Genomic DNA, 17,459 nt, shown 5'->3' on the forward strand with positions numbered 1-17,459 from the left:
AGGACTAAAGTGAAAATCATGGGATTTTCACTTGGGGTGGGGGGATTGCAGTCTCCTCCCAAGGCCCTTGGTTTTAACGTAGATTTATATTGCCAATAATTTTAATACGGTAGTTTATATGCATGTAAAGATGGTTATGCATGCAAACTCCCCTCCCCTCTCCACAGAAAGCAAGTTCTGGCAGTGCTTGTGCTTTATGGTATATGTGTGGCCTATGTTACATATTAACTTGCCTTTAATAATAATATTCCACTGACACAACGTTTTCAAGTAAGAACAATTTATTTATCAGCTTCCAAGATTTAAAGTGAAAACGAAGAAATGTATTGAGAAAAGCAATAAGATGTGCGTATTCTTTTTCGTAAGTAAATATGTTCAACTAGAGTTTAACCTACGAAGATGTTCAACAAAGTGAAACTCAACCGCTTAAACCAAAAATATAACAATTTATACTTCTATTGTACGAGTTTACATGCTTGCTGAAAATAAATAATAATCGAGTAACAAAAGAAAGCACAACACAGAAATGGTCCGACTTAAACCTTTTTAATGACATAAATTAAACGAAATTAATGAAAACGACATAATATTTGAAAAAAGTTACTCAAGAGTAATAAATTAAAAATGACAAAATTAATATTACTCTTCAAGAATCAGTGAAAATGTTTTCATACAAGGCCCTAATTTCGTCAAACTGAAAAATCTAATAATAACTTTGTAAATTTCAAATTACAGTGCTAAATCTTATCATTTTATCCGTAAAAATTTTATCCGAAATTTGAAAGTATGCTATTTAACGAATTTCAACATTGCATTTATCAATTTGACACTGAATAATAACATTAAAATTGAAAAGTATATGATGATAAGATTTTTAAAAATGTACTTTTCGTACTAGTTGCAATATGGTAGTGCTACTAATAAATTAAAAACTAATAGTTTCTGGGAATACTGCATTTTAGATTCGGAAATTTTAGATTTGCTTTTAAGATTGTAACATTAAAAATATAAGTAAAAATAGATACATTATTTATGATTAAAATGGGCAAAAACACTTAAAGCAATTATACTTATCAATCTAGCTAAGAAAGAAAAATCTATAAACAAGCATTACAAATCAGTTAACAGGAAAAAAACTTCAAAAATAAAGATTATTTGATGAAATATTATTAAATACTTAAAATATGGTTAAAGAACCTAATTTTTTTTTCTTCTATAACTCAGTGTATCCCTTTAAAAGATAGGGAAACAAAATTTTACAGTATTTAAGACATAATAATTACTTAAATTTTTCAACATTCCTTTTTAATTTTATCAAAAAATTTCTTTCAAAGCATGTAACTTATATTTTTTTCCTTAAAAGTAATAGATTATGAATATCCGTTAAAGACTACTTGGTACTAAAGATAAAAATAAAAGAAATCGCGAGAAAAAAACACATTTCTACAACATTAATCTTTCTTACAAAAAAAAGTCTACTTTGTTGAGCAACAGCATCAATGGTATCCTCTGAATCTATTTGATTTAAAATGTCCTTCTCTAAAGACATCAACATGAGAGCTTCTAAATTTTCTTGAGAAAGGGTTTAACAAAAAATCATGAGTGTAAAAAAGAAATGAATTAAGTTCAGGAGGGCCATGCACATCCTCATATCTTGGACAAGCATACGAATTGTACTCAGGGCAGGTTCTGGATACCGGAACAAACACTTCTCCTTCTCTCTCTTTTTTTTTTCTTCAAGTTTAAACTGCACAAGTTTATTATTCTTCCAAATCCTAAATTTCATACCAAAAAAAAGGGGGGGGGGAGAGAGAAAAATGTTCTGCTGTCTTTGAGAAGTATATTAATAATCTTAGTTTATTATCTCCCTTCAAAAATTAATTACTCTTGAAAAAAAGACATAAAAAATGTGTGTAACAATAATTGGATAAAATTGGTACAGTATTTAGGCTTTAAATTAAAATTAAGTACAGTAAAACCTGTAGAGTTGACTACCCTTGTAAGTTGACCACCTGTCTATGTTGACCTCTTTTGTCAGGAACGGAATTAGTCCTATCTTATATAATGAAGGAAAACTTCTGTAACTTGACCACCTGTCTATCTTGACTACTAATGTACGCCAAATTTGGTTTGGAGCATTGTAAAAAAAACCTTTGTAAGTTTATCACTTTGTTTTTTTCAAACTTTCTTCAGTAAATTATTTTATTTTATTATTCATTAATTTATTATTATTGTATAATTATTTGATAGCTTTCTAAGAATGTTTTTAACGCTTTGATGACGGACTAGCAATTTACTAACTAAACAGCAGCATAAAGCTTATGCTGCTCTCTATTCTCCAAACTTGTTTTCATTTGTTGTTCTATTTGAGATAGTTTTTTGTACTTTGTTCAATAAAAATAGGTGTCAGTAGAAAAGTACAAAGTGTTTTCTTTCAGTTGCAATAGGTTGTGGCAATTCTGGAATTGCGCTAAGGCCCGGATCTGTACATTTTGGGCCCTCTGCAACAAAATGGGTAGGGCATCTCCCTAGTGGCCCAGTGTCTATTTGTAAAGTTAATAAGTCTCAATGCTAGTTTTTTTCCTTCAATTTCTAGGGCTGTCAGCCCCCTAGAGGAAGTGAGCCCCCCCCCCCCCCGCACTGCGGGTACGCAGATATGGGCTTGCTAAAGAGCCCTTCTGGCTTATTTCGAGTGTAAGGGATTAAGATATAGGACATTTTAATTTTGCCTTTATGAACTGAGAGAGTCGAGCTTGTTGCTCTTTGGGCTGTAAGTGTTACATAAAAAGGCTTCAAAAAGAAAGTTTTGAATTTGAAATTAATAAGAAGTATGAAATATTAAAATGAATTCAAAAAGGAGAAAGCCAGAGAAAATTAGCTGGCACATATGGAATTTCTAAAACTACGGCGTCTAATATAGTTTAAAACAAGGAAAAAATAATAAAACTATTTGAATAGTATTTTTAATTATGGTTTCACTTTCAATAATGTTAAACAATGAAAGTTAGTTGAACAGAAAGAGTAATAAGGGTGAATTCCTCGAAAAATGAATACACGGTGCGAGAAATGACAAAAAATATTTCAAAAAATCATTACTGCCTTTTTTAAGTTGACCACCAAAGTAGTGTACCGGGAGTGGTCAACTTACACAGGTTTCACTGTATGCAAAAAATAACTAATATCGATTTTACGTTGTTCTAAAATTTGCTTTTTTCAAGAAAAAAGGTAAGGGGGCGACAGATAAAAAAATGTTGGAAATCACTGTTTGAAATATTTATACTGTTTGTACTTTTGTGAATTTTGTCTTTGCTAAACGAAAATTGATGAATTGGACGGTGTTATACAAAAATGAGTTATCCAACAAAAATTTTCAAAAAAATAATGAGTTATTCACATATCTTGGCAGATAAACTGATACACTACGGGGATACAAAGACGATTTCTATTAATATGCCATCTATGAAGATCAGTTTAGAACTCAATTTACTCAAAAGTACTGCTTGGTGGGTTGACCCATTTTTGTGTAACACCGTCAATTTGTTATAATTATAACTGACAGTTCAAGTTCTTATTATTTAAAGTGCTGATGACAAAAAAAAAATTTAAAAACACATGATGATTAAAAATATTAAACTTACCAAAAAAAAATTCTTGTCACCCTTGAATTTAAAACACATGCAATCCCATTGAGCAGTCAACACGGTGTATAACAAATGACTCGTTTTTTTCCTCGGAGACAAAATTGTGGAGTTCTCAAAATTATCTAATTGGTTGAGAAAGTCGTGGATCTATCTATTGCAAAGTGCTGGGAAACAGAAGAAAAAAAACGAAGGATGAAAAGGAAAAAAAAAAAGCTTTTTAGCAGACGTTTTGCTCCTATTCATTCTATTCTTAGGATGGCGCCTTTCTCTTATTTCATTTGAAAAAGGTTCAATGTAATCTTTTCCCAGACAGTCTCGGATCAGATCGTCTCAGATGGCCACAAAAAAAGATCCCCACCCCCAATAAAACTCCTTACCAGAATTCCAGGAAACATCAATCCCGAACAGATACGAGAGACACCCATGGACCCTGAAGGCTTCGCTTCGGACGAAGACCACCCAACAAAGACATTGTCCCCTACGTAACAAGATACGGTAATAGTTAGGCAAGAACAGAGTAACGTCCTGAGAGTGACCGTTGGAAAAGGAGGGCCGTTCTCCTCTCTCTCCGCCCCCCCCCCCACCCAAAAAAGAGCTGTTCTGGCTGCAGGCCTCGACACAAGAACGGCCGGCCTAGCTGAAAACTTTTTTTTTAAATAAAATTGAGAAAAACGGCACGTACACATTGAATGCACAGAAAACGGCCCGAGTTAAGGACGGTCCATGTGGAATTTTCCACATCTCACACGTGGCCAGTCCGCCCCTGTAGCAAAAGCTTGCTTCCAAAGACTTTGCCATTCACCAAAAATTGTTGTCCTCTGTTTTTTGTGCCAGCGGTACAATCGTACCCCCAAGTCTCTTTTTTATATGACTCCACCCCACAGAGTCCCGTAGACCTCCCCTTCCAAAAAAAAACTTTCTTCCTCCCCTGAACACACAAGGAGGTGCAAAAACGATTTCATTTGCCAGACCACCAGCACCAAGAAGTTTGTACACCCATTGCTGCCATCCTCATATAAATAATAGCCGATAATTGAGTAACCCACATGTTTCAACAATGAAACTCGCACCATGTCATGATAATTTGATAATATCAGGGTATCTGCTACTTTTTGAGTTTTGAAATCCATGACTTTCCCTGACTTCTGCTCGTAGCTTTCCATGACTCACGTTCTTCAAATCTATGACTTTCCATGACTTACATAAGTGTGTTCATTTGACAATGACATCAAAATTGCGCATGAATATAAATAGATATATTGTCAGTCAGGAAATCAAGTCTGCGCACATGCGCAGTGATGGCAAATTCGCCAGGTGTTGGAAGGGTTCAACGTTGAGTATTCATTTGATTGGTCAACACAATGTAACTCGTCAGGAAATGTTATTGACAAATCAGCTTTTCTGTGCACCGAAAAACAAAGTAGATGAATGGCAATGAAATCATTTTCGTTTTTCCCGAGATCGGAAGAACAGCAATCGGTCCAGAGCGCGAAATCCATGACCAACAGTCAGTTTCCATGACTTATGGACATTTTACCCTGAAATTCATGACTTTCCATGACCAATTTCGATCATGTTCGAGATCCATGACTTTCCATATGCGCGGACACCCTGAATATGTTTTGGTAATGTTTAACATCCAGGAAAAGACTTTATTGTGACAAGGCTGAACTCAAGTGGCATAGCCATGGAGGGGGGGGGGGAGATAGGGGGGTCAGAACCCCACCCCCATGAGCCCCAAAAAAATCACTTTTCAGTCAAACCTGAAGGGTTGTTTATGAGCTAAAGGATTTTAATTTAATATAATAGCTTTTATGACGGTAAAAAGCTTATGTCTTCCTGCTTTGCGCAACATTTTTTTTCTTGGAGACAGGGCTTTCTTTCTTATGACGGCAGTATTGATCAAGGTATTTTCAAAGAAGAAATTCGTTTATAATGTCCTTTGTTGTTTAATTCATAAAGAGTAATATATATATATATATATATATATATATATATATATATATATATATATATACTTTAAACTTCAGAAAAAAGTATCCCCCCCCCCCCCAAGGATTTTTTCTCGCTACGCCACTGGCTGAACTCGATCCTGCAACTTAACGGTTTCACTGGCAAGACTTATTTCAGGGGAATGAAGAAACGAATGAATGGTCAACAATGAATGCTACCTACTGGAGTTTTGGGTTAATTCACTGGAGTTACGGTTACAACTTCAACTATCAAAATATCACCAAACAGGCAATGGCTTCGTTCAAATGTAGAAGCAATCCCCCCCCCTCATATCTTGACGGGCGACTTTTTAGTACAATAATATTCTCACAAAAGATGAAAGTGAAAAACAATTGAGGCAGTGAGAAGCAAAGGGATGCAAGTGGACATTTTGAAGTTTTGAGTCAAACATGTTTAGATCAGATCCTAGGTAGGCTTTGATTGAATTTTTTTTCTAAATCAAGCTATATACCAGAACCTACCAGAGCTACTAGTACTATATCTTGCTCCAAGACAGAGGAGGGGTTAACCTACCGTTTGTACTGATTATCTCCAAATTTTTAATTTTGCTACTTGCATCCCTTTGCTTCTAACTGTTTCAATTTGTTTTACAAATCATTGTGGAAGACTAAAAGATATCCTACTGCTACTAAATCCTTGCTCAAGAAAAAATAATGGTTAATATTCACTTGTTCCCAGTGTGTTTTGATTCCATAGAAATTGTTTGTCACAATAAAATATATTTATTCTCTAGAAGCTGTAGGGTTATTAAAGAAAAATTAAATATTAAAAAAAAATTAGGAGATTTCTCAGACTCATGGAACTTCAAGGCATTTAGGCACCCCTAGAAATTTGCCAAATGAAGGGAAATTTTGCTTAGCCTGCTTTTTCTGTGCATTGAAACAAGATAAGAGGGTGGGAGCAATGAAATTTTAACCTTCAAAAAATACCCTATAGCTGAGGGTCACCCTACTATTCATTCTTAGTAAAACAAATAAAAAGCAGCTCATTTTAATAGGTTTTTCACCTTCCAGACGCAAATGAAGCATGATCACTGCCAAACGACATGACTTGAAAGCACAATTTCTAATACAAAATATTGACTTGAAAAATATTACGCAAGAATGGGTTACCCCCCCCCCCCCCCTGCCCCCAAAGTAAGGTTGTGTAGAGCTTTCTCAACCTCCCACCCACTCGGGAACCTTACCTAATTAATGAATGACTCCTTACTAATCCCTGATAGTGCAACTTAGCTACATCATTTCCATGAAACCAAAAGACTACATTAGTCCTGGAATTAATAGAAGTAATACAATTGCAATACTAAACAACATCTAGAATATTTTTTAATTTACAAATGCAGTTTCAAAAGTAATTTCTGAAATTAAGTTTTATTAACCCATTTCTTTTGTATTTACAAAGTAATTCATTTCTTTTTAAAGTCACATACAAAAAGTCACATAGCATTACAGAACTAATTGATAACATCCAAATGATTTTAACATTAAGAAATAACAGGTTAAAAATTCAATCCTTTACTGACATTACAATTAAAAAATGAATAAATAAAATTTTGTTCTTTTTGACACAAAAGTAAAAAAATAAATGCCAACAACAATAAAAACACAAAAATTAAATTTACAATATGTACAATCTCAGCCAATGCAATATGAGGCATTCAATGTTCAGGGGTCAATTCAGGTTTCCAGGTCCGCACTTTCTGATAAAAAGAAATTTTTATGAACTTTTTTTTAAAAACAGAATAAATATTTTTTGGGCATTTTCTTTTTGTGAAAAAATCCTGTCATAATGTATAGAGCTGAGAACCAAAAGCAAAGTGCCGCAGATCGACGTGAAGGGTGCTTTGAAATGCTCACAGTATCAATACATATTATGTGCCAGATATACGCTAGGGGGCCGTGAGAAGATTCTTCAAACGATGCTGCTAATCAAAAAAGTTTGGAAGTCCCTGATTGGGAGCTTCTTTAGCTATCACAAATCTAATCTGAACTCTATTTGACCTAAACATAAAGGACTTCACTGAGAATGAGTTGGAAGCTGGAGGGTTTATTTTTTTTACTGATGCTTTGCTTTCAGACGAACTGATTGAGCTTAGAAGTGTTGAAAAAACTGCTTTTACTAATGGAATTTTGTGAAAGGCCAAACTTAAATACATAAAATTTTGTGAAGAGCTCACTTTTACTATATAGAATTTTGTGAAGACTCAATTTGCACCTGAGTCAACCCCTGATATTGTATGTTAAAATGAAAACAAAACAATGCTCTTCGATTTAACTAACCTTATAAAAACACAAAAGGTTTTTCACTAGACACAAATATCACCTGATACAGGTTAATCCTTATTCATTTACAGTAAATATGTACAATGAAGTCATGAGAAAAATTTTACTTGAAATTAATTTATACCACCCGCAATAGAACAACTAAACATTATGGCATCAGTTGGCAGTTGATAAGTAAATACGCTTGAAAGATCAAAATACTGTTGAACATCACAAAAACTAAAGTAATGAAAGAATGCAGAACCTAAGAACTATTCAAAAATTCCCAAGTCTAAAAAATCTTTTTTGGCATGACTGTTTTCGGCAACTTATACAAGCGTCATTAAAAAAAAAAAAAAAAAAAATAAGTATTAAAAGTGGATTTTTCATCAGATATGAAAAGATTTTTACATCATGAATTACACTGAGTACAAGGGAAAGAAAGGGGGAAATGTTCTTTCTTTGAGAGAGAGATAAATGTCCGATTGTATATTTTCAATCCTTAATATTCAACATCTGACATCATTTTTTAAAATTTACTACAATTGAGGTTATGTTATATTTTGTGGAGAAAGAAGTATTTAAATGCAGATTGGTATTGGGTTCATTTGTGATTATGTATTAGCTGCATTCAGGTAGTTTGTATATATACATGTACATGCTATATCAGCAAATGCAGTGGCAGAGCAATATTTTAAAACAACATTTAAAGTCACTAATCAAGGCTTAGAGTACAATGTCAACACAGAAATTTCGGCTTTTTAAATGAGGTGTTCAATTAATATTTCTTTGAAATACAAGTTAGAATGAGCATGATAATTGCACTGAGAGTAAGAAGCACAATGTTATCTTTCAAATTGAGTACTATGTAATTGAAAGTTTCTAAAACAAGTTTGGTACTGTTGCAGTCAACATAAATCAGTGGTGCTCAACCAACAGTCTGCGGGCCGTATGCAACCCAGGACGATGATCCATGAGGCCCTTTGTTATGTTCAATGTTAAAATTGAAAATTGCATTCTGGATATTTCCAAAACAACCGATCCTCTTCATTTAGTTTTTAGAATGATTTTTGCAAATTTGGATTCAAAAAAAAAAAAAAAAACTTCGCATTAATATTAGCATGTTAATTCTTGATTAGCAATTTTCCTTCCTTTTCTAGGCTTTCCGATGCTACATAATTTTTTTTTTTTGAAATATATTAACATTTTCTATGTATTCTGGCCCATGAAATTCATCTTAATACCAGGGGCGATTTTTTGCTAAAAAAAGGTGGGTACCACTGACATGAACCAATGACAGTAATCTTAAATTCAGCAATAAAGAAACTGCTTGATTTTAATTGTTGAAAATTATTATTAGCAAGAATAATTTATTAGTAATTAGAAAATTTTCAGTCAAAATAGTTAGCCATTTAAACCTTTGAAGAATTTATCATATCAGCCACAAACCAAATGAGTGGCTACAATTTTAAATTTTGACTATTGAACTATTTGATGCTACCAGTCTACAATGATGTAAAAGTTGGAGCATCTTAAGTACTTAGGAAATGGTCACAAATATAATTAGTGGAAAAGCTTAAAAAAATTATGAAACTAATGAAAATCATAAACAATGAAACTTCATCTTATATAATGATTTCAAGTTTTTTACTTTTTTTTTGTCATAAAAACTAGCTATAATTTTACATTTATTGGCACCAAATGTTCAGGGAGTAAACACTTGATTTCTTTCTTTGATAAGGAGATAATCTCAAACTGCCCTGCTTTCATATCTCTTCCCTTTACAAGTATGCTTCATTGTTTATATATGTCATCACAGGCTTAAAAAACTGTATATACATGTTTACTAAAATTACTGTCAGAAAATTACAGTAGGTTAGTATTCGAGAGAAAATACTTGAAATAAGAAAATCGGTAGGTCTGCAGATGCTATTAGTGAACAGTTACTTAAAATTATACATGAAATATGATTTTACTGACTACCAAATGGCACGACCTTGAGGGTAACGGATCTGGATGAAATTCTGGGAACAGGTCAATTCCCACTAGATATGAGCCCAGGTAATGCATTTGACTGCATAAGCTCTAGTTCAGTCCTAATTAGGATCCTAAGTTTTTAGTCTGGCTCCAGAAAAGCAATGGTTCTTCCTTTGAAATTAACGTTTTTTTACTCTTTTCTGAATATTGCCCAGCAGTATCGCCCAACTGGATGCATTCAAATTACAGAGTGAATTTTATCGCCCCTACGCTGTACTAACAAAAGGCGAGAATATTAGAAGAGCAAATATTGTGCGAAAGTTTCATATTCCAAAGAAAACGCTATTGCTGTTGGGAGCCAAACAAGCATATTGAGACCCTCCTAGGAGTCGAACTAGAGCCTATGAACTCATATTATTTAACCGAGGCTCATATCTAGTGCAAATCAACCTGAGTCCAGAAGTTTATCCAGATTCATGACCCTCAAGTTTTTGCCGTCTGAACCACACTGATTTGCAGGACTCCAGAATTGCAATGGCGTTTTTATTGGAATTTGAGACATTGGGACAGTATCTAACCTCCCAAGACATTCAGCGCCACTTGGTACAGCGAAAGGGGGGGGGGGGGGAGATTTATTCTATGTTGTGAATGCATTTAATTTGCTCATACTACAATGTAAATGCAAGAAAGGGTAAAAAAGTTTAATTTCACAGCAAAAACCATTGCTTTTCTGTGCTCAAATAACAACTTTGGACCCCTGTTGCAGCTGAACTAGGGCCTATGCATTCAAACCGCTTTACGATGGGTTCATATGTAGTGAAAACTGATTTAAATCCAGAATTTCATCCAGATCTGTGACCCTCAAGGTTGCGCTGTTTGGTAGTGAGATTTATTCAACCATATCTTCATGTTTAACTGCAATACAAATTCATTTTTTACAATAAAATTGACAATACTTTGTAATAAATTAGAATGTTATTAATTTACTCAAAGGTCTCATTGATATTCAACACACTAAAACAGAAGTTGTTAACTTACTATATGTGCTTCAATAATCAATTTAAAATTGAAGTCACAAACAATTTGAATTTGAAGTCTAACAATAAAAAATGCGTCCACATGTAACATAAAATGAAAATGAATAACAAATGTTAAAATGCATTTATACACTGACCCCCCTCCCCCCTGTGAAAAAATGATTTTAATTTAATGTTTGTAGACTAAGTAGGAGAGTATTTTTCTTTCCTACTATATTGCGGACCATATTTAGACATATATTTCTTAACAAAATCCTTTGCTTTGTGTTGCACAGTTTCATTGCATTCTAAGTCTTCTACACTCTTGCACTGCTTTAGTTCTTTTGTCATTGTATAATGGGTGAGCTGAAATAATAGTAATAATAATAAAACACAAATAAAATTAACAAAACAAATTGAACAAATTCATATGATAAGATTTTCAAAAATTTAAATCTGGAAGCAATTGTTTGTAAAAAATGCTTTTTTCCCCTTCCTAAAATGCTAAATAAGTGCAATGTGAAAATTCCATCTTGAATAAAGTACAAGGTATCTGCTGCACTTAGTTTTCAAACCTTGGATTGCATATTTGCTTCTAAACCCATAATAAATCAATAAGACTTGAACTTATATACAATGATTAACACAGACAGTTAAAAAAATATTTAATACTTACTTTTAAGAACATATATTTGTAACTGCAGAACAAACAGTTGTAATGGTAAATTTTTTCTGTCAGGTATGCATTTAATGCCCATGTGCTAATCTGATTGGTTAATCCTGTAGAGCTGCAAAGATCAATCAAATTCTGTGTCAGCCAACTGATTAATGGGGAAGAGGACTGTGACTAGTCACCCTTTCAAAATGAGGGAGAGACGGGCTTGTTCAGATGGGGGGGGGGGGGGGGGGTATAACTGTTGGCCCTAGACGAAGCCTGAAGAGGCCCCAAGAGTTTTAAAATGAGGGTGAAATATATGCAAAGACGTAGGGGTAAACAATATGGAATGAGGCTTGTAAAAGTCATTTGTGACAGTCCACAAGATTTCTGTGCAGGCCCCTGGGGAGAGGACCCCAGCAAGGATATCTTATTTTTAAAGTTGTTATTTTTTCATGAGGCACCCTTTTATTTAGTTCCTTTGGATGAAAAAAGAAAAAATCACATCTCCTAAAAAAAAAAAGAATAGAGGTTGCTACCATTGCTGCAAAATCTGTCAAATCTTGCTCTTTTTTTGCATTGATTATTATAATATTTATTTTTGTGACTTGCTTGTCATTAATTTTTAATTTTTATTTGTGGCAATTTAGATTGATATTGAGTTTTAACATTACTAAATCATATTAATAACTACAGTAAAACACCTCCTAACAGACACCTCTCAAGTGCGGACACCCCTCTAATACGGACAATTTTTAATTCCCCGATTCCAAGGCAAGTAACATTATTAAACCCCTGTCCTGCAGACAACCCTCTATTGTGAATCAGTATTCCTCCAATTTTTCCCCACAAATGCTCTTAATGTTTTCTTTTCTGACAAGCATAGTTTAGTTGCCTATAATTTGGAAATTTTTTAAATAATTTAAATTTAAGCCTTATTTAGTTTTGCTATAGTGAATTACTCTGCAACTACAACTTTTTAAAAATCATTATGCAGGCCTGCGCCAAACTTGATTGGCGCCGTCGAGCAAATGTCTTTTGAGCGCCTTTATACAGCGGTGTTCGAGGAAAATATGGTTAACAACTGGAGTGAGGTTTTGTGGACAAATATAATTTGGGCAAAAATACATTAGACATTTGATTTATTAAAAAAAATATGTGTGCACATTTTGTGCTATGTCAAAATGTACACTTAAATACATTTATTGAAACATAAGTTTTTATTTTTTCAAAAATTGCATTTAAAGTAAATTTATACATATGTACAGTCAAATCGGGATAACTCAAAGTTCGATAACTCGAATATTATTATAACTTGAAGTTCGTATCAAGTCCCGATCCCTTTGTCTTTAATTCCATGCTAATTATGCTCAATATCTTGAAGTTAACTTCCTCTAACTCGAAGTTTTTTCAAAGATGACTTGAAATTTATTTTGAAAAAACGAAAAAAATACATAATTCAAGTGATTATGAGAAAAAAATTCACCTTCACTTGCAACTAATGCACAATTGACCTTTAAAGCAAGGAGAACACCTGTTGAGCAAACGTGCGATAAAGGAGTCACACGTGCGAAAATGAGTATAGATTGTTTTCTTTTGTTGTATTGTACTGTTTACACTTAGACATTTTGCTGGACTACGAAATTGCTTTTAAGCTGCCAAGTTAAAGCCGCACAACCTTGCACATAGGGACGGCACGACCCTGTCCTTATGGCAAAATAATTGTCAATTGTCATAAATATGAACAAGAAATCAAATGTCCTCCTCATTAAGGCATAGGAGACTTCTATCAGAAAGGAAATCTATGATCTTGATTTTCCATTTCTAGCAAGTTATGGAGTAAAACATTACTAATGCTTTTCATTCAACAGCCATAAATGTCATAGAAGTGTTTGAGATGAAGCATGCATGCTGCTAATTTTTAAAAAAGCATGTAATTAAAATAATCCGCTTAAGAATGTACAAATCTATGTCTGTGCATATGTGTGTGTGTGTGGGGGGGGGGAGAAGAAAGTGCATTCTATTTCAATGCTTTGAAAAGAAAATTGATGGTATCTGTCATTAGATGATTTGGTGATATTTTATGCAAAATTTCAATTCCAGATGAAAAATTATTTCCGACTAAAAGAAAACCACCAGGACAACAAGGCTAAATCTGTGACTAATAAATCTCCAATTAAAAAGGAAACATAACTTGTGCAAAAAAAAGAAATGTTGAAAAAAAAAGGAAAAAGAAAAAAATATCGATAAAAGCTGAAGATACTCTTGCGAAAATGTAGTTGTTTTATCATAAGTCCAAATTCTGCATTGTAGGAATGGGTACATAAATTTTTATAAGCATACCAAATTATCTTGGACATTTGTAAACACCCTCAAACTGTTTAAAACTATTCTTTAATTATATATTACTGTTTTTTTACATAAAAACCGAATTTTTACTGTATTTTTTAAATAAGTTGCATTATTCACTATAAAATACTGTTATGATGTACAAAGCCAATGATCAATAGAAGATAGAAACACAAAAAATAATTAGTCAAATTATATAATGCTAAATCACAATACCAACCTTTCGTGCTAAATACTTAAAATCCTCGTTATTTGTGATTCTGCCAACAGGACAATCAGCCTTGCGATAGTAGTTCAAGCAATGAACAATGAGGGTTGACATTTTAGTCCTAAAAAGCTCTTTAATTTTTTTAGCAACCTCAGGTCGAACAGGAAAGGCCACACTAGTATCAGCAGCAGCTTTTGTTGTTTTTCTTTTCTTTGACTAAAATTTTGAAAGGAAAAAATAACTAATGAGGTAAGATTAAAAGTAAAATTTATTGACCAAGAAAAAGCCTTTGTGACTAATATAGTTTCAGAACTCTTCATAAATGCAAAAAGTTATTTTTAAATTGTTAAATGTAATTAACAGAATTGAATAACTTTGGTTTCTAAATGTGCATGTATTAATAAAAACAATTTGAATTTCCCCTGCTTTTTTCATCCCAATCACAATTCATTACTTTTCTAAAAAAAAAGAAGCATAGAGCACATGTGGAGACATCTGTAGAGCTGGCTTACTGCCAATAGTTGAGTTCGGAAAATTTTTAACTGAACCATGCTTCTGTAGGGAAAATTCCAACACCAAATGGTTTTGAAAAGTAAATTTAGATAACTATTAAAAGCATTTTGATGGAAAATGCAGGAGACATTTTTTTCTCTCTAGGTATCACGTGTTTTGAGATATTGAAGAAACTGCACCATTTTTAAATAAAACATAACTAGCACTTCATCAATACAAAATGGATTAAGACAGTATTTGTCGAAATAAAAAAGATACAAGTTTAACATTCAATGAAAAATACAACCATTGGTGATTTTAAATAGTGTCTACAGTTGGGACAACGCTGACCCAGCAGCATTGTGAAGGCTGCGCAGGTCCTAATCACAGCATTATTACGCTGCCAGGTTTGATTTGCCCCAACTATAGTAAAATTATTTTAAATAAAAAAGCTATCAATAAATTTCAATAATAAATCATTATTTGAATGTATAATAATTATAGTTAAGTGTAAAAAACTATGCAAGGTATAATTAGTATAATTCTAGTTTAAAAGACAAACAAACATCAACAAAAATTCTTTTGTATCCAAACAGAAAATAATCTTTTGACACTTGTATAAGTAAGTGTAGAAAAAGTTTCAAGCACTCAAAGTATATCAAACAATATAAGTTATGTTCCAACATGAAAAAGTTACCTCTTTATTTTTTACTTTTACTTTTAAAATTATGTTTTTACTTTTAAAAGTATTATTCTTGCATTTTCCCCACCAATAATGATACCCTTCTACTTCCACAATGAAAGACTGTTTCAACCATACTGTTTCAACTGAATATAGCCTCAATATCAAACATTATAAAGAGTTCTTAATAAACTTTTAAACAAAACAAGCCATTGGACAAAGCTAAAAGTTTCTATTACAATAAAAATAAACTGTCAAAGAGTTAAACTAATTCATAAAATATCAGGAAAAGTTGAATTAAAATAATCATATATATGTACGGTAAAGTGCCATTTATATGTTTCTCTTCGGTACATTTTTATCAATTATACATTATTAAATTGTCCCCTTCAGAGTCTAATACATATTAACATATTCCTATTATACGTTTTTTCATTTATACGCTTTTTCTTACAATCCCTTCAAAAATGTATAAACAGTGCTTCCTTGTATATATATCTTTATACATAAAGGGCTACTTCTGTCCGGTTGTCCGGGGTAAACTTCCAAACTACTGGACGGATTTTAACCATTTTTTCACCATAGATAGCTAAATTATCAGGGAACAACTTAGGCTATAATTTATTGCTAAAAAACTTAATTTAAAATCGTCGTGATCGAAAACAGTAAATTTCATGTCATTTCCCCAAAACAGAAAACGAAAGAAAGTAGCGATTGTTTCTTACAATGGGATGGTTTCCTTCAGTCAAAAGTAGTACTTTTAGTCACTGAAATTGATAGAATAAGCAAAAAAAAAAAAACTTGGACCCAGAAATAATTTCATTTTCCCAACGGTTATTTTTTAATTAATTTTTTAAAATGTCAGATTTTTCAAATAAGGCGTGGTCTTAATGACGTCACGAATGATGCACTTTGCCGCATCTTTTACCACGTTTCCACGTTATGATAATCAAGAAGCGAATTAAAATTGCGCTCTACGCTTGCGATCAACCATATTGTTGCCAATACACGTGAGTAAAGATGCGAATTAAATATTTAGTTCTGTGAGTGGCAACACTAAATGACATTTCATCATTTGTGATGTCATCCGGCAGAAGTATAAACAATGAAAGCGCACCGATTTAAGTAATTTTTCTAAAACATTAAACTTAAACAAATTATTTAAAAAATGGTCAGATCTTATGTTTTTCAGCATGAAAAAATACTTTCAAAATTTTGGAAACGACCCCATTATTACTGACCCAGGCAACGCCGGGTATTTTTGCTAGTATATATATATGTATATGATTATGTAAATTCATATATCAAGTCACTAAAAGTTGCACTGAAAAATAAACTAGTATGTTGTGGCCATCACGAAACTTTCTTCTATATTTTTCTTTTTTTTCTGATCCCTCCCCATGCTTGACGAGGAAGCAATATTCCCAACAAAAACAAAATTACACATGCAAAAACTTGACGACCATCCCAATGTATGAATTATTGCAAAAGCAAAGCAAAGAGCGAAAATTGAAAGTTATTTTAAAAGCCTTGCTTGAATTAATTACAAATATTTTATTTGTTAACAAATATAAGATGGCAACAGTTAAAAATTTTAAATCATTGAGATAATATTTCTGATCATTTCCATACAATGAAAATCACGAGAAATACGCAGACGACAATCTATTACGATTTATCTTTCTTAATTGTTGCATTAATAAAGCTATTTTTATTCAAAAAAAAAAAAAAAAAAAAAAAAAAATCAACGCCTCTTGGAGCGATTGGCATCAAAATTGAATCAAAGCCTGTTTACATATAGATTCACATATATTCCAAATTTCAACCAGAACATAGCATTACTTCTTGAGATAGGGCACTCACAATGGGAAAAAAGAACGGGCGATTGCACTACCCCCTTTTTAGCTGTTGACACCAAAATAAAATCAGCTCTTATACCCACTAAGGACTACTTGCCGATAAATTTTTCTTCCATTCGGTTCATTATTTCTTGAGCTACAGCAGTCACAATTGACGACAAAAAACGTTCTATAGCTCAACCCCCGTTTGGATTATTGTCACCAAAATTGAATCAGCACCTGTTCCTGTTACTGGCAACATATGGACCAAATTTTTTTTGATTCCGCCAGTTACTTCCTGAGGAATAGCAAGCACGCGTAACTCAA

At 32.8% G+C, this 17,459-nt stretch overlaps 1 protein-coding gene across 1 annotated transcript in view; it reads right to left on the bottom strand.

The window, feature by feature from the left end:
* Nucleotides 1–11,112: 11,112 nt before the first annotated feature.
* The window catches only part of LOC129219004 (histone-lysine N-methyltransferase SETD2-like), a 53,633-nt gene continuing 47,286 nt past the window's right edge, over nucleotides 11,113–17,459 (bottom strand). The window contains exons 16-17 of the mRNA XM_054853325.1: nucleotides 14,133–14,336; nucleotides 11,113–11,274 (exon numbers count right to left, since the gene is read on the bottom strand). Coding sequence (XP_054709300.1) covers nucleotides 11,113–11,274; nucleotides 14,133–14,336 — 366 coding nt within the window. The remainder of the gene's footprint in view (nucleotides 11,275–14,132; nucleotides 14,337–17,459) is intronic.

The sequence above is a fragment of the Uloborus diversus genome, chromosome 1 (genome assembly GCF_026930045.1).
Source record: "Uloborus diversus isolate 005 chromosome 1, Udiv.v.3.1, whole genome shotgun sequence".
Taxonomy (NCBI): domain Eukaryota; kingdom Metazoa; phylum Arthropoda; class Arachnida; order Araneae; family Uloboridae; genus Uloborus; species Uloborus diversus.